The sequence below is a fragment of the Dipteris shenzhenensis genome, chromosome 6 (genome assembly GCF_047967505.1).
Source record: "Dipteris shenzhenensis isolate YYH24624 ecotype China chromosome 6, Dip_SZ_1.0, whole genome shotgun sequence".
Lineage (NCBI taxonomy): Eukaryota > Viridiplantae > Streptophyta > Polypodiopsida > Gleicheniales > Dipteridaceae > Dipteris > Dipteris shenzhenensis.
Window position 1 is genome coordinate 34,584,146 of NC_141601.1, and position 24,641 is coordinate 34,608,786.

The 24,641-nt window shown below is 43.2% G+C and overlaps 1 protein-coding gene across 2 annotated transcripts in view; it reads left to right on the plus strand.

The window, feature by feature from the left end:
• Positions 1-601: 601 nt before the first annotated feature.
• LOC147901099 (187-kDa microtubule-associated protein AIR9-like) overlaps positions 602-24,641 on the plus strand; it is a 54,304-nt gene continuing 30,264 nt past the window's right edge. Inside the window, exons 1-6 of one of the 2 annotated variants that reach the window (XM_087375568.1) lie at positions 602-1,908; positions 2,023-2,455; positions 2,699-2,770; positions 14,736-14,801; positions 14,991-15,062; positions 15,194-15,259. In XM_087375568.1, coding sequence (XP_087231694.1) covers positions 878-1,908; positions 2,023-2,455; positions 2,699-2,770; positions 14,736-14,801; positions 14,991-15,062; positions 15,194-15,259 — 1,740 coding nt within the window. In that variant the 5' untranslated portion in view covers positions 602-877. Of the gene's footprint in view, positions 2,456-2,698; positions 2,771-14,735; positions 14,802-14,990; positions 15,063-15,193; positions 15,260-24,641 lie in introns of both variants that reach the window. The other variant, XM_087375567.1, reaches the window with a different exon arrangement.

Consider the following 24,641-nt stretch of genomic DNA (forward strand, 5'->3'; position numbering starts at 1 on the left):
GCAAGTGTGGTCGAGGATGCTAGTGTGTGGCTTGCTACTCAAAAGCATAGCTTATGATGTGAGGCAATCAAAAGACTTTAACAAGTAAGGAGCCATGATCTTGGAAAAAGCTGATGGAGGGGACTTTCCCGCGCTTAAGATGAAACGTATAATTTAGAAAAAGGGCGTTGAAAGGGGGGGGAAGGGGGGAGGTCCGAGGCCACTTTCGAAGACGCAAAGCAAGGGTGGTGGGGTGACGTGGCGGGCCAAGGGAAGCTAGCGTGGCAGGGTGCTGAGTAAAAGGGTGGCGTGGCAGACCGGGGGAAGGGCGGTGGGCTGATGTGGCATTGAAACAATGGGGAAAGGGGAGGGTGGTGGGCTGGGCTGGCATCGAGGGCAGGAAAGGGCGCGTCCACGTGGACCTCGAGAGTGTGCCACGGGGGCGACAGGTAGCGCCACGTGGCGGTGGCGAGGGGGGCCAAAAAGGGTGATCGGGCAAGAGGGGAAGGGGCGAGGAGGCCACGTGGAGGGGACGCCCCTGTAAGGGCCAACAACAAAAGCACCTCTTTTAACAAACACCTACTTACCTGTCTTCTGCCAAAAAGGCCCTTTCGTTATCCTCCTCCTCGTTCTTTTTCGTCGTCTTTTTTCTTCTTAACAACACAACAAAAGCTCTGCGAGCTCCTGGCTATGGCGGACCTTCCTTTCATTGTCTTCTTCACAACTAAACCTTGCAAGCTCCTGGCTATGGCGGACCTCCCCCTCCCCCCTCACCAGCCTTAGCTTCGACCTCTCACCTCCCCCCCCCCCCCCTCTTCCATCTCTCCCTCCCTCTGTGCTTCCCTCCCTGCTTCGATCTTCCTTCTCCTCCTCTTCCGCACCCCGTTTCGCTCGATCCATGGACCTCCCCCCCGATCGCACCGATTTCCCCTCCTTCCAGGTCCATCAGCTCGATTCCCAGCCGGAGGAGCTCGAGGACGACGCCGCGGAGGACGGGGAGGAGCACCACGCGCTGGTGGAGAACGGGGACGAGCTCCCGCTCCACCACTGGCAGCGCCTGCCGGTGCAGCAGCAGCACGACGAGGAGGAGGGGGAGGAGGAGGAGGAGGGGGAGGAGTATGGCGCAGAGGAAGAGCAGCAGGAGTGGGACGGGGAGAATGCACATGATTCGCTGGAGCTGGAGGATGATGATGCTGCTGCTGCTGCACGCAATGGCGATGGCTATGGCGATGCAGAAGAGCACGCTTTTGATGATCACTTTGCTTCGTCGGAGAGCAACGAGCAGGGCGCGATCGAGTCCCCGTCGGAGGATCATCACACAAACGAAGCACCTCCTGTTACAGATGCTCCTCCTCTCCAGCAGCCTCTTGTGCCTCCTGTTGCTGTTGCTGCTGCTGCTGTGCCTTCGGCTATGGCGGGAGGAAGCAGCAATGGGAGCACCAGGAAGTCCGTTTCGACGAAGACAGTCGTCTCTCCCCCCGTTCGCGTTGCCAAGCCTGCAGTCAGCTACAAGCTCGCAGCTGCTCCTCCCAACAAACATGTCTCGCCATGCTCCGGGGAGCACTCGCACTCGCACTCGCACTCGCACTCGCACTCACATTCGCACTCTCACACCGGATCTCCAGCCTCCGTCAATCGCACTGGTTTCCTCAAATCGTCTTCCCCTGCAGCTCTCGCCAGAAGAATGGAAGCTGACAATGGCGATGGCTCCCCTTCCAGCAGCTCCATTTCCAAGCCTTCTCCCGTCCAAAAACGTCGCAACAGCATAGGCACTCCAGGGACCTCTTCTCCTTCCACTTCTTCCTCTCTCACCAGTCGGCGAGCCTCTCTCGATCCCAAGGCATTCAGCTCAGCTAAGGCAACACCCTCTCCTGGTGTTGATTCGCGAAGAGCCTCCATTTCTGGCTCTTTGTCGTCACCTCTCTCAAGGTCAGTTTCATCCGCATCCGAGCTTCACAGATGGAATGGATCACCATCGGCGTCGTCTTCTCTCAAAGGACCTTCCTTTGGAAAACCTTCCACTCTAACGTTGCAATCTCCCAGGTCTTCTTCGCGGCCTGCAACTCCTGATGGCTCGAAGCGCAGCAGTCCGTCTGGATCAGCTACCAGGCCTTCGGCAAAGTCTGCTTTATCATCGCCGAGGACCCCTAACGTTTCTACTTCGTCTCCGAGGGGCAGGATTTCTCCTTCAAACGGAGCCAGCGCAGCAATTGTCAACCGCAAGAAAATTAGTCCCGTGGGTACTGGTAGCATCAAGCGAAATTCAAATTCCTTGGAGAGTCCCAAAACCACGTCGAACAGGCAGTCCCCCACTTCGTCCAGCTCTTCAAGCAACATCGCCAAGCGCTCATCGTCGCCCTTGTCAGTTGATCGAGTCTCCGGAAACCTCGCCCGGAGGAAATCTTTAACGTTGGAAAGCCGAGACTCGCGGTTTATTGCTCTTCCTTCAGTGGATGTGAAGGCGGGAGACGACGTGGTATGGTTTCAGAATGAGCTAAGCGCTATCTTTTCGCAGGGGTCTTGAATTTGTAGGAGCGTTGCCAGGGAGAATTCCTGTTCATCTGAGTTGTCGTTACCCTTTAGCCGTCACCTTAGCTCGCAAAAATTGTAGTTGCTTGTAATGCGAACGTATCGCTTCTTTCTGTTTTGGTAGGACTCACTATCTCTCCTCGTTGATCGGATCACGAGTTTCACTGACATATTTCCATTCATTTCGTAGAGGCTGGATTTACGTGGCCAGAAAGTTCGAAGCTTGGACTGTAATCTTGTGAATTTGACACCGAAGCTAGAGGTAAGTTCTTGCATTCACTAATGCGAGGCTTTCAATTTACATATCGTTTCGCCACAGCGGTGTAGAGAGGAAGCTACACGTGTTGGGTTATTTCATTCGGGTTTCGTTTCAGTCCTAAGGTGGTGCCTTGCGACTCTTTTTCTGACGTTTGAATGTGTAGAAATTTGAAAGTTTATTTTCCCTCCACATTTCAATTTCCATGAGCCGACTCCATTCCAGCTCTCTCACGGGAAGGGGGGGTGGCACAAATTTAAAGACTTTGTACAGCATATCTACCTACAACCCTTAAAGACTTTAGAAATTAGCAATCCCATTACTTCTCAACTGCAATCCAAGGTCAGTGAAGATACTGTCGGGGTGTACTTTCGGGAGCATAAGTGTCTCTAAACAGGACGTTGAAGCCACCTCAACTGGAATTCTTAAAAATACCAAGAAGAATCCAGGATTCCTCAATAATACGTCTCAAGGAGCCCATCAATCTCGTACACCATGCTGAGTAGCATACTGATTGTCGTACTCTTTGTTCAGCATGATGTCTATCCAGCATCAATAGCCCATGGGATGATTGAGTAGTGCTATCCTTTTACCTAGCATGCCTTAGGGGATGAAGAGGCTTTAAGGGCTTTCGAGGTGGAAATAAGGCTTGCTAGAAAAGAAGTGCTAGCCTTTGTCATGGCTGAGTTTGCCCTTCAACTCTGGAGTGCCGACAGAAACTCAGTACGAAGCCTTTGTATAAATGGATGCTCAAGTATGTGTGGGGGTGTGGATTTGTATGTGTGAGAGTATATGTTTATACTATTGTCTACACCCACTGTTGGGCACTGATGATGTTAGTGGGGATGTCATAGTAGCTAGTCCCTGCTATGCGTGTGGAGTTTATGGTTTTCAACCTTATGAGTGACTATCATGAGATGGAAACTGCACTATGTTGTGTTTTTAGAGGATGAGTTTGGGCATGATCTTGGATTCGTGTAGGTATATATTTGCTAGAAAAGAAGCCATGGAGGCTCAGTCAAAGAGAGGCTACAAAATGACGCGGCATGCATGACGCATAGAAAGAAGTGGCCGATCAGCCCTTTAGGTCTAGCTGATACCATGGAGGCCATTTGGTGGAGAACAACAATCCATTAGGTAGATGAATAGTTGCAAGGCCACACCCATGCGAGTTTTTTTTACATTAATGTTTTAAATAAAGGTCTTTGGGGTAGATCCAAAAAATAGTTGCAGCTACCATCATCAAGTTGGCAAATTTGTAGCAACATGTGTCTGGCTTAAAATGTACATTCCCAATGTTGCCTTCATAATTGTATGATATCTTGGCAGCCCCATCCTCCTTTGTCCCAACATTGAAATGATTTCACGTCTTCATTGAATGTGAAGTGCTAGAACATGTTTAGGATAAAAAAGTCTCCTCTCTTTGGGGGACATTTATATGAAACATGTTTTGTTTGTCTCTCAAACATGTGTATGCTATTTTTGTCACACGAATTGAGTGCTTGTCAGTTTGTATGTCATGGTGCTTGCATACCATGCTTGTGCATGGGTGTAGTGCTTCTTGGAGAAGGAATATCTATTTTATAAAGAAAAAGATGAATTAGAAGGTCTACCTTTGACATCTTCTGTTTAAGGTCTCTAGGAGTTTTGCTTATGTACCACTTGCACCTTCTCTTTCAATGATGTAAGTTGCATATGTGGTTGTTGTTACCATAGCTGTTTCCACTCTTGTCTTCTAGTTAAGACATGTTAGACACTTAAGACATATATCTTAAAAAAAAAAAAATTGACTATTTTGTTTTTGGGAAGCCCTACATACTATAATATGCCATGGATTAGGTCGTCGTTATATTATTAACCTTCATCAATGGACACTACTCAGCTTGCTTCTTGACTTGTGAGACCTCAATACTCTTGTTACTTTTGCTTTTAGTTTTGTTTAGAGCCTATACTCTACTTAGACATTGTCAAATTATTAGTATTTGTTGGCAATTGTTGTTTTATCACTACTTGTCATGGTATGTTCAGTGTTCATGTTTGAACTTTGAAGATATAAACTTTGTACATTGTAGGTTGTAGAAAGTAGATATTGCCAAGTCTCAAAGCTTTTGATACTATACAATGGGATTTTATCTCGCAGACCATGCAATCCTTAGGATTTGGGCATTGATTGCAATATGCTATCCATTGGCTATATTGTGATAGTAAAGTAGCATGCATTTTATTTGGAGCTATTTTTGATTAGTGGACTTTATATCGTTTAGTAAGACAAAAATGCTCTTTTAGTGCTTTGCTTTATGCAATAGCTACTAATCCGATGCTTTGCTATATTGATCATCTTGTGGCCAATGATGTCTTACATGGTCTCGGAAGAAAGCCCATGATTGTGTAAGCTTATGCTGATGATTCATTCCTCACTCCAATGAACACAAAAATTGATCTTTCGCAACTCATGAGTGCTTTATCCTTATATGGAATAGCTGTTGGCTACAGGTGAACTTTCCAAAGTCCAAGCATCTGTCTGGTGAAATTGTTTTGCCTAATCAGCTTGTTCGTTATCTTGGCCATCCTTTCGGATGGACTATCACTGGCTGTCAACAAATAGATTGGATACTGCACAAGCTCAAGAAAAAACTAGAATATTGGAAGTTTTATGTTCGACTCCGAATCGTATAATCAATTTTGGTGGCCGATATACAGTTTTTCTTGCCTTTGATGATGTTTGACAAAAAGGACATTACTTCTTTCATGTCCAAACCTATGGAGACTTTATGGTGTTTAAAGCATGGCCATAAGAATATCAGATTACTCTCTAAGATGCATGGTGGCTTGAACATATTAAATATTCATATCCATATTTTGGCTCGTAAAGGAAAGATGCTGTTGTAATTTTTGCAGGCTGATTAGCCTTGGGCTGCCATGACGTGTCACTACGTTTACAATTGACTCCTGCTTTTGGGCAATGGCACCCCACTCCATGGGACTTCTGGGCTATATTGATGGCACGGTTAAAGGTTGTCCTTTTGTTTTCAAAATGTTATTGGCCTTGAAAGAGATTCTCTCATCTCAAACGGCATGGTCTGGATGGGAATTCCTTTGCTCGTTGGGAGTTTGCATTGGTCAAAGGTGTTTGATCGACCCCTTGCTTTGTAGGAACCCAAGCACTCATATTTTATTTCATAAAAAGGGATTACTTTGGTTGATGATGTGCTTCATGATGATGATACTTTATTACCTTTTCCTTTGATGGCTAGACAACACACACACACACACACACACACACACACACACATTAATAAATGCATACATATACATACATATACATATACATATACATATACACACACACACACACACACACACACTTTTTTTTTTTTTGGGTGAAATCATTGATTGATTATATTATATGAGTAGCAACCTCAAAAAAAGGTGCTACAATTACATCAACTGAAAATTTCAGTATATGCCAAAAAGACCTCATGATCTATGCAGCGGGTCTGCAAGCAATCAAAGAAAGATTGCTGTGCAGAGAACGCCTAAAAAAGTCAAACAGAGAGAAAGTAGGATCACCAAAGACTTTACAATTCCTATATGTCCATAAAGTCCATAGTGCCCAGTAGTGAAGCCAAACGAAGAAAAGATGAAACTCCGATTTGGATGCATGAAACCCAAATAGCCAGAAGAACTTCCCAAACGGAACAGATGGGAATCTCGCTCGCAGGTGCTGTCGAAGCAGATCAAAAAACTCACGAGAGCACGGACAATGCCAAAATAAGTGAGGCACAGTCTCCGAAGAAGCAGAACATCTATGGCAAAGTGCGGGAGCAATGCGTCGATGAGCTAATAGCTGTCCAGATGGAAACACTCTGAAAAGAACTCGCCAAAAGAAAACCTGTTGCCGAAGTGGTACTTTATAGGCCCAAAGTTGTTGTAATCTTTTCCTCCACCACTTGGCTGGGCGATGCATTCGCCAAATAGAATCATCTCTCTCTGAAACCCAAGGTTGAGGCAAAAGGATTTTATACAATGCAGGTACAGTAATCTGAGATAGCCTCAAAGGACGAGAAGAGGACCCTGGAGAAGTCAAGTCCAATCTTCCAGTCCGTCCTGGAGTTCCAAAGGAGGAATCGGAACAAAGGGCGAAAGCATAGAAGTAATTTGTCGCCACAAAAGATGATAATGAGACCTCAATCCATATGTAGTGGCTGCTAGAGAAAAGGGGAGCACAGTACCAGCATCATCAATAACATCAGCAACCGAGGTGATGGCTTTAAACGAGACAAAGTAAGAACGTCGAGGTTCCTGTAAAGCCAAGGGAGGCTGAAAGACTTTTGACCAGTGAATGCTTTCAGCTCTCAAAGAATTCCCAAGCAAAGATTGCCGTCCATTCCATTCCAGATGAGAAAGAACATGCTTCCAGTCAAGAAGCAAGCGGGAGACAAAAGGGCATCCAGGCAAAGTGCCATCAGTGCAGCCAAAAAAGAAATCCCAATGATCGAGTTGCCAATGACTAAACGCATAAATATTGATATGAGTGACGAGAGTCCTAATCATAAGAGGCCAAGGCTGATCACCTTGCAGAAATTGCAGCAACATTTTTCCCCTGTGGGCAAGAATATGCACATGAATATCCGTGATGTTCAATCCACCATGCATCTTGGGAGAACAAATGTGATGCATCGAAAGCAGCTTGAGACTTTTTCTGCCATGTTTGGATCGCCAGAAGAGTTCCATAAAGACAGACATGAAAGATGTAAGATCTACCTTAGTGAACATGATCAATGGCAAGTAAAATTGAATATATGCCACAAGGATGGAATGCATTATTCGAAGACGAACGTGCAAAGGCCAAGTTGCCAATTTCCAATATTCAAGCTTTTTCCGAAGCTTAGCCAAAACCCAATCAGTTTGTTGTCGGCGAGTGAGTTCCCACCCCAAAGGATAACCAAGATGACGAACAAATTGAGTGGGTGGAATGATATCCCCGGGCCATAATAGACTATGCCAGTCTTTGGAATGCAAAGGGAGCAGCTTAGACTTCTGAAAATTAACATGAAGACCAGCTGCCAAACCATAAATAGAGAGGGCCTGCATCAAGGCACCAAGATCATGGGGTGTATTCTTCGAGGTAAAGAAAGAATCATCAGCATAAGCTTGAGCAACCATGCTGCGATTAGCATCCAATTCCAAGCCATGAAGTGATCCTGTAGCCACAAGATGATCAATATATTGCAGCATAGGATGAGTAGCATACAGTAAAGCATTGAGAGGGCATCCTTGCGAACCGAACTACGAAGAGTTTACTCATCAGAGATATCCCCAGAGATAATGCAAGCCGCATTGCTATCTCTGTAAAGCGAGTAAATAATCTGCTGCATTTTTTGTCCAAACCCCAATGCTCGCATAGTTTGCGAGATGAAATCCCATTGAACTATGTCAAAGGCTTTTGCAATATCTACCTGCAAGAGTAGAACATCTTGTTGCGTGTATTTGGCATATTCAATCCCAATATAAGCATTGGCAATGTTATCTGTGATATGACGACGTGGAACAAAGCCATATTGGGAGGGATGCAACCCATCGTGCAAATAACCTTTACTCCGATCAACCACCATTTTGGCAATGATCTTGTAAATGATTGGCATGAGTGTGATTGGCCTCCAATCACCCAGTGAATCACATAGCTGCTTTTTTGGAAACACACACACACACACATTAATAAATGCATACATATACATACATGCATACATACATACATATATGTATATATGCATTTATCAATGTATGGGGGGACATACTCGCTCAACTTTATTATATTCCTATTTGGTTTTAACCATAGAAGTTATTTGTCCATGGATTAATGGATATATTTGGGTTAATTAATTAATTTTAAGCTATGTCTAAGAAGAGTGCACATTATTTAAGAGGGTAGTGTTGTCTTTCCCACATGTGAGCCCTACCACTAAGCTATAGAGTGGAAGAGCATGCCTAGTGCTAACTAAAATGGTCCCTCTTTCCCCTCTCCCTTTAGTACATGCCTTCTTCTTTAAAGCCTCCTTTAAAGGGTTCCTATTCCCTTGCCCCCTTTAGCATGTCTCCTTCTTTAACCCTCTTCTTAAGTGGTCTCTCTTTATTGAAACTTCTCCCTCTCTCCTTTATCCCTTAGTTTAATCATGTCCTTTTCCTTTCCTTTTCACCCCTCTTCTCTTCCTAACAACAACTAATTAATGGGAATTTTCCATTTTTCAATGTATGGGGGGACATATTGAATCGGGGATGCATTAATGACCCCTTTGGCACTATCTTTCTTAGATGCTTCGTTGCTTTTTACTGGCTCTCAAGTGAGAGCTTATGTATTGCCTTACTGATTGGACCTTACATCGCTAGGGCGTTGCTACTCGTCCTTTAAACTTGGCCGATATCTCAGTGGCTGGTCTATACAGGGTTTTGATGCCTCCTTGGATCATAGAAATCAGCTTTTATAAACTAACTCTTTGTCAACAGGTTTTTCTATGGCTAGTGATGCGTGGTGCTATTCCTCTTGGCCAACTCTTGGAACTTAGGCATATTGCTCCTACTTTATGTCACAGATGTTTGGCTCCTAGGGAATCCTTGCTCCATCTTTTCTGAAATTTCCGTCACCCATGACTTCTTGCTATTTCTTTAGCAGTGCCTCCAGGCCCGGTTTCCCATTGCTTGCTTTGGCAAGATTTTTTGGATCTTCGGCATCCACCCTCAGAGGGTGAAGTTAATCTTTTTTTCACATGGGTTCAATATTGGGGACTCTAGACTCTGTGGAAAGATAGGAAGTAGCGAGTCTTTAGAGAGTCTACTTCTTCCATGTTCTACTATTTTCGGATATAGCTCGGGCAATACATTTATGCTTGCTTGTCAATTTGTCAATAGATTGATTACACTGGCTACTTGTCTTACAATGAAATCTTTTGATCTTGTATTTGCTGGTCTCCACTTTGGGGACAGCCTCTTGTAATATAAAAATACATGGAATTGACCCAAAAGAAAAAATGTGCCCTTTGACTTCCCCTCCTTTCAATCCCTTTTTCTAAATTATACGTTTCATCTTAAGCGCAGGAGAGGACCCCCCAAAACCGGAAATCAGCTTTTTCCATGATCATGGCTCATTACTTGTAAAAGTCTATATCTCACACTCGTGCCTAACATAAGCTTGCATTGAGTAGTAGGCTACATATAGTAGGGTCTATCTCCACGCACACATTCATGTTGATTTTTGAGTACACATGTCAATTGTGTCTTGATATCAATTTTGCTCGAGAACACAAAATCGTGAATCTATGCACACTCATCCGGGCCAATTGATAACGTCGCGCGCCTATTTTGATGGGCTGTATAAGCATGAGATATGAACAGAGAGCATGCGCTTGCAAGAAGTTTCGGATGGCATGAACATTTGGATTATATCTCAAGATTTGTATCCAACAAAGACATCAAGCCATAAGAAGCCTTACTTTCCTTTCGTACAGTTGATACAGCTCAACATCTTGAACTTCTTGATATACATTCATCCTTGGGGTTGAGTTTTCATAAGTGGTGTAAAGATCGGAGATCCAATATGCCATCCTTGATACTACCACTCTTTCTAAGCAATAATTTTCAATGGTCTTTCAGGCATTTATGGAACCTACGGCTATATAAACTTGTGTGCTCGAGGATCGATGGAGTTCTTTAGCTAGATTATGGTAGATGGAACCTATGTGCAACATGATAGTGAAGAGCTAGACTACAAAAGCATAGACTCAAGTTCCATTACAAGATTGGGACTTGTAGAGTATAAATAGTCTTTAGAGCTTGCTTGATGACATTACTTAAATTGAACCTCCCTTTTGTTTTGTTCTTCATGTAGCTTTAATTCTTTATGTGTGGATGCCATGTTCTATGTTATGATCTTCTGATGTACTTGTGCTTTTATCATGCTTACGATAGTGATTTCTGCATTCATGCTTTTCTTTGTCATTTGTAATGTTGGCACTTTCTAATTGCATACAATGGTTTTGACTTGACAAGTACATAGAAGATTTTTTTTTTTTTGGAGTGTGAAAATTCTTTCTAGATTAGAAGTTATGATTTGTCAAAGTTATGATCAAGAATGGGTCCAATTGATAATGTGGCATGTGTGCTCACATGTTGTGTGACAACTATGCCTAGAAAGACGTAACTATGCTTGACTAGCACTATGATCCATGTGTCACTAGTGATGTGGCTTGATAACATAAATGTCCTATCCTACTACTACCACTCCTATGCTCCTCCTCCAAACTTTCCTCCTCCTCCTCGTCTTCCTTGCCCTCCTCGTGCTCTTTGCATAGTCCTGATCCCTTGCCCTCCTCTAGATCTTCTTCTTGAGGTCTAGTCTCCAAGTTTGGATCTTTAGATGGGTTGAAGTCGAAGTTTCGTCTCTAAGAACAAAACAAGTTTAAAAAAAAGATAAGAGCATCAATTGTAAGACAGGATTTACCCACGTCGAGACAAGAGTTTGATCTTTTTTTCACTTGATTTCATTATTGGGGACTCTGGACTCTGTGGAAAGAGAGAATCATAGTCTCCGGAGAGTCTACTTTTTCCAAGTTTCACTACTTCTGGATGTCACTTGGGCAATCTTTGTATGACTGCTTGTCTATTCTTTAGATAGATTACTATGTTTGCTTATCTTATATTGAAGTCTCTGACATTGTAATTGTATGTCCCCTCTTTGGGGACTGTTTCTTGTAATATAAGGATTCATGGATTTCATCGCCCCAGAGAGAGAGAGAGAGAGAGAGAGAGAGAGAGAAAGAGAGAGAGAGATTGCAGGCTCAGTTGTAAGTTTTTAATTACTGTTTTTAGTTATGAGTAATAGGTGTCCTACTTTGGGACAGCTCCAGAAGTGGTCATGGTAGAAATTGGATCTTGGTGGGGAACTCCCCTGCCCCCCAAGCCCTAGAAGTTGGAGGAGGTCCAATCAGATGATATAGTTGATATCATCTCGTGGGATCATCTCGGATGGTGCATCCATGCTGTATTGGAAGGGAGGAAGTCTGTCCGTTTGAATGCCGTGACTATCAAACCATGTGGATACTCGTGCATACCAAGCTGTATCACCACCGCTCAGTCTGCCAATCGCGTGGAAGACTCCACTGCTAGCCTTGATAATCTCCATTGAGGTAAGGCCTAGACTGTGTGGAGGAATCTCACTGTCCGAAATCAACTTGGAGAGGGGTCATGGCAAACTCTACCTGTATAATCGGGGACCGAGGGCTTACTCCGAATCATCCTAGATCCCATAGTTACATGTAGCCTCTCAAATCTCTTCCACTCTATCTTTGAAATGTCACTCCCTCAAAAAGGTGCTGCATACATGGCCGTTGGTCTCACCAGGGTATCAAAAAGCCAACCCTTCGTTGGAGGGTCTTGGAAGTTGGAAGTGTGCCTAGAAGCACTTCCTCCTAAGTTGGGCCAGAGCACACTACCCTTGTGTGAGTCGTGCTGTAGCTCCATGGGTCATCGCGAAGCTTGGCCCGGTGAACACTACCCCCAAATATGTGTAAGTCTGCGCTATCTCCACTGGCTCATCTTGGTACGTGAACCTAGGGAGCATCTACTGCGATTTGCTGGAGCCCATTCTGGCACAGATCTGCTGCTGTACGGCAGATTTTTCAGGCTGTACGGACTGACAAACAGTCTGTACAGACTGGACAGAATACCACCAGGCTGTGGGGACTGTGTACGGATTATACGGACAGGCTGTACAGCCTGTACGGACCTTGTTTCAGGTGTCCTGTGCTTGCACACAGCCCGAGGCTGGTTTTTCTGGCCGCGAATCTCTGTTTTGAGGTCTCTGGCGGGGTTTTGGATACCTTGGGAACCTGTTCTAGTGAGGAGCAAGTGTTTTTGGTTGCAACCCGTGCTGTGGGCACGCGATCCCGGATTTCCAGCCTAGTTTCTCTTTGTTTTTCACTTTGGGATTTATTTCTAGTTTCTCTATTTGGGATTCTCTACGGATTCCTTGGGTCTGTTGCAATCACCCAGTTACAGAGGGTGAACCCAGGTTGAGACCAGGTTGTTGAGGTCAGAGGATGCCTATGCCTTGCTCTAGCAGTTGGGATGCATATTTTGACAGTTCGATGCAGTGTGTGCCTAGTGTGGGCTGGTGAACAGTGATAGCCAGGGGGATCAGTTCAGGGTGTGCCTTGGTTGTAATTTTGCTATTGCTTCTCACTAAAGAAGAATACAGAAATACCGCAAGGGGCGCCAAGTGTTTGGGGCCAATCGGTGTCGCTGTGTGATCATTGAGCAGGGGCCTCACCTGTATTCCATTTTCTGCTGCTGCATTGTCTAACCCTAACCTCCATAGCCTTCCCTTCATCGATCCATGGCCCAAATTCAGTCCCGTGTTGTGTTTGATTGGGTGCTAAGTGGCTGTATTTGACGGTGTGATCAGAGATAGTTGTTGTGCCGGTTACACTAGGTGTTTCTGCAATCCCTTTGTTGAGGATGATACGAGGACTATGTTATCTACATACAACAATATCTGCACCATCAGGTCAGCCAAGAGTGAACCCTCTCCACCTAGACATCAACAAAGGATGTAATCTCATTGATATAGTCGGTGAGAGGGGGCAGCCTTGCTTCACTCCGATAGTGCTCTCAACCCAATTTGATAGAACTCCCGGGGCATGTACTTTCCCTCTGACGGACTCATATAGACTCATAACCCCCCAAATCATGATCTATGGGACTGCAACTCCTGTAACCTCTTGATCAAGGGGGAACATGGGACGGTATCAAATGCCATACGAAAGTCTACAAAGCAAGTGTAGACTTTCTAGTGCCTCGACTTCGCCTCCTCAATGATAGCCCTCAGGGTGAAGATGTGGTCCAAGGTGGAGTGCTGTCTCTGAAAACCTGCCTGCCCAAGAGCCCGTTGCTCATGACTCGGCTGTTGATCTCCCTCTCTACCCATATATCTTAGCCAGAGTTTGGCCAATCATAAGAGTACGGTAGTTCCCAGTGTCCATGGGATCACTTGCCTTGTGTATTGGTACTATGGTGGTAGTGCTCTAGGTAGGCGGGAAGCCATGGCATACGGCATGATTGAACAGCTGCGTTAGAACCAGGGTCAAGACCTCTTGCCCATGTGCAAAGTGCTTAGTGCATAGTCCCTCATGATCTAGTGATCTCTGGTTATGAAGCCGGAGAAGGGCAACCCGTACATTCTGCATAGTAAACAAGTGACATGTAGTGGGTCTAGGCATAGAGGACATATCAGGTGGTGTCTGACCCGGGACATCATAGAGGGAGCATGCATATGCGTGCAAAACAGCTGGATCTGTGATCGGCTTCCCCTCCGATAAAATCCCCCAGCCCGTAGTAGGATCCCCTCCGAGAGAGAGAGAGAGAGAGAGAGAGAGAGAGAGAGAGAGAGAGAGAGAGTACTACAAATATTGCATATTGTAATTTGTATATAAAGATTACATATTCATGTGTGTGTGTGTGTGCGCGCGCATGCGCTCATTATTCAAAGGGTGCGAGGGCCAGTTTCATACAGTTTGGTTAAAGCCTTCGCACATGATTCAAAGAGCTGACCAGCTCTATTCGACTGGCAGTACAAGGCACAGAATTCACACAATTTTTAAAATTGTTCATACTGAATTCAAGAGGTCACGTAATCCTCCTTGTTTCTGCCAACATCATGATGTTGATGCAATACATCAAGAAGGGTTGCAAATTCGTGAAGAGCTTGGTTTCAATTGCTTTTATGATAGCTGAAGGGAGTAGATTGTTTCACTATGGTTGACAGTCAGGATAAGTGATGTATGCAAACACATGTAACCTGAAATGCGGCTGCTGTTTTTTAAGAATTAATCGCATGTGTTTTATCACCTGATCAGGTTACTTTGTACTGATTATTCAGGAATTACAACAGAGTATGATTTTTTTTGTATTTCTTCTGCAGTTTGTGTACCTCAGGGATAACAAGCTTGCAACTTTAAATGGGATAGAAATCCTAAGGCGTGTAAAGGCAAGACTTACTTTTTGCGATACTCTTTCTGTGCAAAAGGCTATCTGCAGTGAGCAATTAGAAATGACTTTGGACCCCTGATAAGCAAACCATTATCCACATGCTTATTTTTGCCAGAAATGTTGTAAGCATAAGTGATCGGAAATGTGCTCTCAGCTGTGTAGTACCTAACCAAGTCCTTTCCCACAGGTTTTGGATCTGAGTTTTAATGAGTTCAAAGGAGGTGGGTTTGAGCCTTTGGCAAACTGCAAAGCTCTTCAGGTTAGTTAAATATAACCATTTGTTTTTAAGCACTTGTGCAAGAATGGGGTATTGCAAGGATCCAGTTTATTTTATGTGATTATTTTATTCCTGTGGCCATTGATTCAATGCTGCTGTCGTTTTATTTGCAGCAACTGTATCTTGCTGGCAACCAGATCACATCACTGAGTGGCTTGCCACAGCTTCCAAATCTCGAGGTCATCGTCGAGTTTACCTCATGTTCTGCGATTTTAAGTAATTTATGCATTCATTGTAGACTAGTATTGTAAAGGCGGGACTTTTTTATTTTTGTTCGTGAAATTCCTCTTTTTGGGAATTTTGAATTTAGCTGTCTTTTTCCATCAAAGTCTAGAGTTAGCATCTTTTGGGCTGTGATCATAAGATGGCTAAGCTGCCTATAGAGCACATGTAGCTTCTAGCTCGTAGACTCGAATTGATGTTCTATGAATAATCCTTCTAAGCTTCTTGTTATCATTGCCTTCATGAAACAAGCCTCATTTCACTTGGATTTTGCACACAGCTGGTTCGATATCATTCCCGATCTGTTCGGATTTTGACCCAGATTTGCTCGGTTCTTGATCCCGTTCGTCCGGTTCTTGCTTTAGAATTTGCAAGACTCTTGCTTTTGGTTTGGTCCTGTTTACCAATTTATTAGTTTGTTTGATTTTGCCTGGTTTAATTTTGAATTACACGGGTTGTCTTTGCACCCCAGATCCATTTCAGATCATCTTGCATCTAGATCCTTCTGCCTCAGATCATCTTGCTTCTCGGATCCTTTAGCCCCGGATGATTTTTTCTGGATTCTTCCTCAAATCATTCAGGTTGTGGATTCTTTCTCGATCTTGGACCTCATTCGATTCCTTGGGTTTTTGTTCGCTTTTGGATCTTGACTGACCCGGATTTTACACAAACATCCAAAATTTGCACAGACACTTGGATTTGTGGAGCTTTGTTGTCTGTGAATCATTTTTTGGAGCTTCGTTGAGCATTTTTGCAAGTAAAAGGACTCAAGGAAAGCTGGCATAAGAAAGCTTTTGCTTTATTTTATTACATTTTTGGCCCTCGTGCGAAGGCAAATTTTGTTTGCATGTGCTATCAGAATGCAAGCATCGGCTTGTTGGGTCAGTGTATTTATTTTATGTAGAAACCATTGATACGAAGTAAATGTTGTGGGCAATTCGTGCAATGGCTCAGAATGATGGTTTATTTAGTGGAGCTTTATTTCAAGAAAACAAGCTTAACGGCGCCAATTACTCCTTATGGAGTTTCATGGTTAAAAACCAATTGGTTGCAAAGGTTTATGGGAACTTGTAAGTGGGGACGATCCTTTTCTTACAGATGTCACTCCCAATGCGCTAGCCACGCTTGGCAGAAAGCACCTTGTAGTAATTTTTGGACCTACCGCTCTCGCAATTGCACCTGCTACAGTTGAACATAGAAGATGGAATGCTTGTGATGCATAAGCTCTTGCCTTGATTTCTTTGTCAATCAAGAGGTTTATCATTCCTCACATTAGGTCTTGTAGGATCTCTTTTGGGCCTGGCATGTCTTGTAGACAATGTACCAGGCTAAGAACCTGAGACAAGGGTCTCTTTTCTCAAGAAGGAGCTTATGAACTTGAGTATGCATGAAGGAGATAATATTTTTGAGCATCTAACTAAGATCCATGATCTTAAAGAGCATCTTCTCAATATTGACAAGATCATTTCAAAAAAAGACGATCTTAAGGACATTGTAATCATGGTCAGATCCTACCTAAGCTTTCACAAATCTCTCACTTATCCTTGACGTCGAGACTCTAGTTTTGAAGACAATAAATAATAAGTCTTCCTCATCTCATAGTAGTGATCAAGCACTTGTAGTCCCTGAGTAACGATGGTTTCTAGTTTAAAGATGCTGTTGGATAACCATCTCACAAGGCAAAGGATGAAGCAAGCAAAACAAAGAAGAAAGGAATATGCCATTATTGTAAGAAGTGAGATCATCATATTAAGGAATGCGGGAAAAGGTTGGAGAAAGAGAAAGAAGGAAGCTGGAATGTTTGTCTTAGTTTCCAATGCGCCAAATTGTGAGAAAGATAATGCTTCAGCAAATTGTGGTTGAAGAGTAGTTTTTTCTTATAAACAGATACGATCTCAATCTAGAGGGCAGTTGGGTCAATGTAAGTGATCATTGATACTACAAATATAATTTGGAATTTTGAGAGTGGTCCATCAAGACACAGCCTCCATAGAAACCCTTGTTTTTTGATTTGCAGCTTGCTCTTGTTGACAAAATTGTTTCTTGTCTTATGAAATGAGTTGGAAAGATTATTCCGTTGTCAATGGTATTGATTTGTGTCTTTTAGGCGTTCTTTATGTCTCAGGCATAAAAAATAATATGCTATCTGTTTCCTCTTTGACGAAAGAGGATATGCTATTATTTTTGAGGATGAACAATGCTTTGTCAGAGATAGAGGATAGGACTGTTAGATGGTCATTACAGGCACTCTTCATCACATCATTGCTTGTCTCAATTGTGTACACATGATAGTAGTAAGCAAAACGCTTGTGAGGTATCAGTTACATTTGCAATGATAAAAAGCAAAATCACGGGGCATGTCAGATCTGACTACGTAAACTATGGCAATTTGTAGCTTCTATGAAAATGCAATATAGTATTGAATATGCTTACACTAGAGACCCCTCCAAAACATGTTTGTGATGGATGCATATTGGGAAAGATGCATAGGAATGCCTTCCAAAGGATGGATTTGTTCAAGCTGTTAGAAAACTGCAGCTCATACATAGTAATTTGCGTGGTCCTATGCACATGTGCTTCAGCAAATTAGAGGTAAGGTGGATGACTAGGTTGTGAAATGCATATTTGTTGGCTATGATAGGGGAAGCAAGGGATACAGTCTTTGCAATACTCAGTCCAAGGATTTTTATCTGTAGAGATATGATCTTTGCAGAGTTTGAAAAACAGCTTTCTATAAGTTCACATGAAGTGTTTGAAGGGCTGCTCCCACTACCAGTTGATAGCAGTTTACAGGGCTGCTCACATTGCAAGTAAATGGCAAAGCAGAAAGTCAGCAGTTACAGACTTTGGATTCCGAACATGGTGATGAATAGCCCATAACATGAGGATGTGGAAGAAATTGTCAGAGAAAAGAGTGTTGCTATACGAGAAGCTAGAACAATTCCTAGGTGGCTGAAACAGACTTTATAAGACAGCAAGCTGTTGTCCTCTCTTCCGAGTAGAACAAGGGCTGATTTAAGAAGTTTTGAAAGAGCATGATATGTTGGTATTTCTTGGCTGAGTACACTTTGTGATGCAGATAAACTTGACAGCTTTGAGGATGTTTAAGAGAGTGAATGTTGGATGAGAGCCAGTTAGTTGAATTGGAGTCGATCCATAAGAACAACACATGGGTTCTGGTGGATTTTCCGCGAAAAGGCAATTGGAACAAAGTGTGTTTACAAAGGAGAGGATGGTACTATTGATAGGTATGAGGCAATGCTATTTGCTCACCAAAAGGAAATAGATTATGATTAAACCTCTGCTGCCACGTCTAGGATAATCACTATCGAGTGTACTGTTTCATTGGCTGCTCATTATGACTTGAAAGCATATCGGTTGGACATGTGGACTTGCAGAAGAGTCTATATATAAGTCAGCCCATTGGATTTTTGATGTGTGGACAGGAAGATAAAGTGTGTAAGCTGCATAAGGCACTTTAGGGGCTGAAAACAAGCTCCACATGCCTGATATGACTTCGAAATACACCCTTATTTGATCAGCCAAGGTCTCAACAACTGTCCAGCTGAAATATCCTCTATGTCAAGAGAGACAAGGGAAATTTTGTTAGTCAAGATGGCACTCCAATGAATACTTTCTTTCCTCATTGAGTTTGTCCCCGAGCAATTATCAGGAGCCCATTTGACCTTAGAAAGTACTTGTTTCCAATCAAGTATCAGAGCAGTAGAGAAAGGACAGCCAGATATCTTTCCTACAAATCTCCCAATGACAACCTCCCAATGATCAATAGTCCAATGACCATAAGCACAAGTCCTCATGTTGACACACATGGATGCTAGCATACAAGTCCAAGGCTGTTGTTGGTGGGAAAAAGTATGCAGCATAGTCACCTTCCTTGCAAGTACATGATATCTTATATTGAGGACATTAAGTCCACCATGCATCTTAGGAGAGCACACCATTTCCATCTTTATTAGTCCCAATGCTTTCACAACAGTTTTTGTCCTCCATAACATCTCCATAGCTTGAGACATAAAGGCTGAAATATCCTTGGAGGACCAATGCAGCAAAGGCAAATAGAACTGGACATAGGACATTACAATGGACTGTACTATTCTGAGCCTGACATGAAGAGGCCAAGTAGAGATCTTTTAGTATTCCAGTTTATGTTGAAGTCTTTGGAAGATCCATTTTAGCTGTTGCTTCCTGGTGATATGCCATCCTAGGGGATATCCCAAATGCTTGACTACATCTTTGGAATGCACCACCTGACCTGGCCAAAGAATAGAATGCCAGTCACATTGTTTCAGGGGAAGTAATTTAGATTTGTCAAAATTGACATGCAATCCCGCTGCCAAACCATATAATGAAAGAGTGGTCATAAGCATGTGAACTTCCCGGGGAGAATTTTGTGGCATAAAAAAGGAATCATCAGCATATGCTTGTGCCAAAAAAGATGCAGCCCCAGGGATTTTAAGACCAGTCATCTGTCTTGTGTTTGTAAGATGATCAAGATACATGAAAAGGGGATGGGTCGCAATGGCATAGAAGAGAGTACTAAGAGGGCAGCCCTGTTCAACTGATCGACCCAATGTCCATGATGGAGACAGATGACTCCCAAGAATGCACTGAGAAGTAGAGCCAGAATAAAGCGAGTAAATTGCATTTGCTATCTTGGGACCAAAGCCCAACTTTGGCATGATTTGAGAGATAAAATCCCATTGAACAGTGTCAAATGCCTTAGCAATATCCACCTGCAATATGAGCACATCTTGATGCGAATACTTAGCATATTCAATTGCAGTCAAGGCATATTGTCATGGATTTGTCTTCGCGGCACAAATCCATACTGATGAGGATGAAGTCCGCATCCAGTATTTTGTGAAGCCTATGCACAATCATTTTGGCAATGAGTTTGTAAACTACAGGCATCAAAGTAATAGGCCTCCAATCTGACATATGGTCACACAGATGTTTTTTGGGCACAAGTTTGACTATGCCATGCTTCCAAGAGTGCGGCAACTGATTTTCTTGCCAGGCAACATTGATCATTTGCAAGAGGACTTCTTTCAAATCATCCCAAAAAGAAATATAAAATTCCACCGTAAGGCCATCCTAGCCAGGGGACTTGTATTTGCTGAGGTGGAACAATGCATTATCAAGTTCTGTATCAGTAAAAGGTCTCTCCAAGATAAGAGCATCATCCATTTCCACTATTCCAGAAACATATTGGAGAAATTCAGTCCTAGCATCAATCATTTGATTTGATGGGGAACCAGGAGCGGAGAACAATTTCTAGAAATAATTTTGGCATTCATCTTGGAGATCAGAGAAAGAGTGCGTCCAAGAGCCATCAAGCTTCCTTACCCTCAGACATGAGTTTTTCTGTCGAGTAGCATGCAAGCCCTAGAAAAAGGCTTTTGGTGAGCAGCCCTTATCCATGAGGGGCTTCATTCTTGCCCTAATTTGCCATTTGTGCAATTTCCTCTGATCATTAACAGTCAATTTAATCTGAGCATGTGAAAGGGAATCGTTTTCTGAATCAGAGAGAGGCCTTAACTGAGAAAATTCAGTCAATTGTTGTGCTGTCCTTTTTGCCCATTTAACCTCATTCCTCCATTCAGTCATATGCCAGTTGCCATACTCCCTTATGACATTCTGCATACGAGAGACAAAACTGTCCCAAGCATAATTTATGTCCTCTTGGGCGAAAATGGGCCGTGCATTTATAGCATTTACATTGAAGTTGTATCCTTTTTCGTTCTCACAGACCCTTTTCATCTTTTGTAGACATTAACATTTATTTCTGGTAGCTTATGTCAGGACCTGTTTGTGCATGGAAATCATGTTGCAAACACATCAGAACCTCACCATCCTTGTTGAAAATCAAGGTATCTCTGTGCTGCTGCTGCATCATTGGAAGAGTTGGTCAATGGTACATACCACTGAGCACTGATTGATATGCCTATAGATCCCTGTTGAATTTTCTGGAGAGAGAAAGAGACAGACAGACAGAGACATGCAGATTTGGTCTACTCTTTGCGCGTTGGGTCTCACACTCTTTGCTCTGAAGGGGGGTGTTGGAGATATCATAGCTAAAGAGTGTGTTCATGTGATGTGTTGGTGTGTAGTACTAGGTGATCTAGTACTAGTCTGTGTGTGTGAGTCACGTGTGAGTGCCATGTGTCATCATGGGACTTATCCCATATGCACTAGGTGCTAGAGGTGTCAGTGTGTAGCTATATAAAGGCTTGTACTTCACTTGTCATGATATACTTGATGAATGAATGAAAGCCTTCATTATGTCTTTCTCTCTCTCTCTCTCTCTCTCTCTCTCTCTCCCTCACACCATGTTTCTAACATACCTTGTACTAATCTGAAATCTTTGTTGCTTTGATTTCCCGTATGCAAATCTATTTGTCAACTCCATCTCATGGCTCCAATGCAAGGTTGCACCAACAAGAAGCACAAAACCACCTTGCACATCAAAGTTGCACCTGAGTATGCCACAACTCATCAATGTAGTGGCGACAAGATTGTCGATAATTGTTGTTGTACCAATTCTTGGTGGTGTTAACAATTGTCAAAATTTTTGGTGGTTGTAACAATTTTTGACAATAAAAAGTTTTGTTGATCGATGTTCAGCCTCGTTGGAAGTAATTAAATTATTGTTTAATAGCAAAATTTTGAGATGTATTAAGCTTATTTCCATTTGTATTTTATTTTCTAGAGAGAGAGAGTGAGAGAGAAAGAAAGAAAGAAAAAAAGTCTATTAACGTCCATCGGAGACCAAAAGGTCTATAGGACAGCAAGAAACCCTCTAGTACATCTGCTTTATGGCAGCTCCCAAGGAGTGCAAAAAGCAACCCATATTAACTAGAGTACCTACATGATATTTTGGAAGAGTAAACAGCCATACATCAGTTTAAAACTGAGAGCCTTTTCGTTTTGACTTAAACTCTCTGATTAGTGCTAAGCCTTCACGGTAAAACTGCCTTAATCTTGAGTTGAGCTTGTGTAAGCTCCTCTGCTATCCATACTTTGGTGCCCTTCAACTTGTAAGATTGTCGAAGAAGCTTGATCCACATATCTTTTGACTTCAGTGTAACGATTGCATGACCTCTATAGTGCAAAATAGAAGCTAGCTTGGAGTCTTCATCATCTTGCTCATCATCATTCACGAGTTGCAATCTTGGCAAAATGTTTAAATAAAGCGCTTGTCCACAAAAGAATGCAATTGAGTTAGATTCTTAGGCTTTGACATTTGTTGAATAGCGTGAATTTTACTTGGCTGGGTGCATATACCATCTTGGGAAATAACATGGCCGAGAAAAATACCAACTCGGACACAGAACACACTCTTAGCTAGATTGAGGGGAGTACCCACTTGTCGACATCTCTAAAATACATTTTTCAAGTAGTAGAGATGATTTTTATCGGAAGAATAGACATAGAAATCATCCAAATAAATAGTAATGAATTTAGTTAGGTAGTCTTGTAAAGTTTTCTACCATAAACTTTTGGACAACGTCCTATCACTGATTTCACCCCTGAACAACACCAGCATTCACCAGAGCCATTGCCAATTGAGATTATTTTCAATCTTCTTTGTGGCCCAATGATTGTTGTTTCCCACATAGCGTACGAAGGACCGACACAATGTGTTGAAAGAAACAAATTATATTTCCAGAAGCGTTTGTCGAGTTATCTCTTGCTATGGGCGGGGGCATGGTCTTTGTGATGTGTGTATCTGATGAGCCGTATCAAGAGTGACACCTCGGCTTTGACGATCCCCTCGCAGAAGGGTTGAGATAGGTTGGAAGGCCCATGAGGCCTCTTGAAGATGTTAATACATCTTTCTTTTCTCTCATTGATGCCTTTTCAGTACAACATGGAGGCACTATCAATGTTGCTAGTTTTGCATAAACCTTAACTTCTACATGGATCATTGCCTACAAATCTCAAAGAAGGGTTCCATCAACTCTCGGAGCATGGTCTTGTCATCGGACCTCAGTATCTTGAGGACAAGAGAGTCTCACATCCATTGAGGATCGCCATCAGTCAGTTGCGAGTCTCATCACATCAGTTGAGGATTGAGACACAGAGAGCAGAGGACTTGCACACTATGCCAGATGGCAGAGATCGAGACAGAGGAGCACTTTCTATGTGTCTGCCCAGTCTATTATGAGGTCTGAGGACGATATCACTACCTCTTCCAGGAGGGGTATGGCTTTGGTCCACTTACACGATTGATCCATTTTTTCGATCAGGTCTGTGTTGGGCTCTATCTGATTGAGATGCGATGACAGAGAGATATATTGATGCGACAGACAAGAGAGTAGTCGAGATCGAGGCCATAGGTCACAGAGATCGACGGAGCACACACACTTGTTACAGATTTCTATGCATCTGAGTTAGTTGTCGTCAAAGTTGAGGAAGAGGAGCTTGTTGAGATGAGAGCATCATGGACTAGCAATGGGAGTCTCCACCATGATGCTACGAGACAAGAGACATGCGCTCCACATGCGACACGGAGAGGGCCACGCTCGATCGAGGTCCGCCCTTAGAGGTGACTGCCAGAGACGAGGAGTCAAGCTTGATGTAGCCCTTCTGATACAAAGATCGAGGAGACCATGCCCTCCATTGCATCGAGATACACGACATACACATATACGAGAGCCTCTCACATCTCATCAGAGAGCCACTAGGTTACTTGGATATATGGAATTTGGGCATGTGCTAGGAGCGTTAGCTCTGAGCACCTGATACTCTTCTGATATTTTGCTACTTCTACTTCTACTACTTTGTTCACTAGCTTAGCACTTTAGCTTTCAATTTTCAGCAAGGCCCTTAGTGTGCCCTTTGCTTCAGCCCTTAGTGGCTTGTATGAGCTACCTTTTGGCTTTGCATTTGTCTCATAGGCTTGCAAGGCCTCTCGCAGACGGTAATACATTTTTCTTTCTTTTTTCCTCTCTCTCTCTCTCTTTGCACTTACAGACCTAGGTGTTTGGCACACATACACGACATCACTCCATGATGCCCTGATCCATGCACTACATGATATGTTCTCCCTACCCAAGCCCACCGCATCCATCTTGCTCACCGAATGAAATGTGTGGGCTGCATTGCATCAGCTCCACAACCGGAGAGCCCATGACCACAAGGCCTTTGAGCATTTTGCACATGGACAGGAGGTCTTGGCCCCAATCTTAGCACAGATGTTCAATAATGCTGTATGCCATGTCTTCTCTGCTCGAAGTAATGCCATTCATAGACTGAATCAGTCTGTCCACCCCTACTTGGTCTGTCAGCTCTACTTGGCATATAAAATGCTGTTGC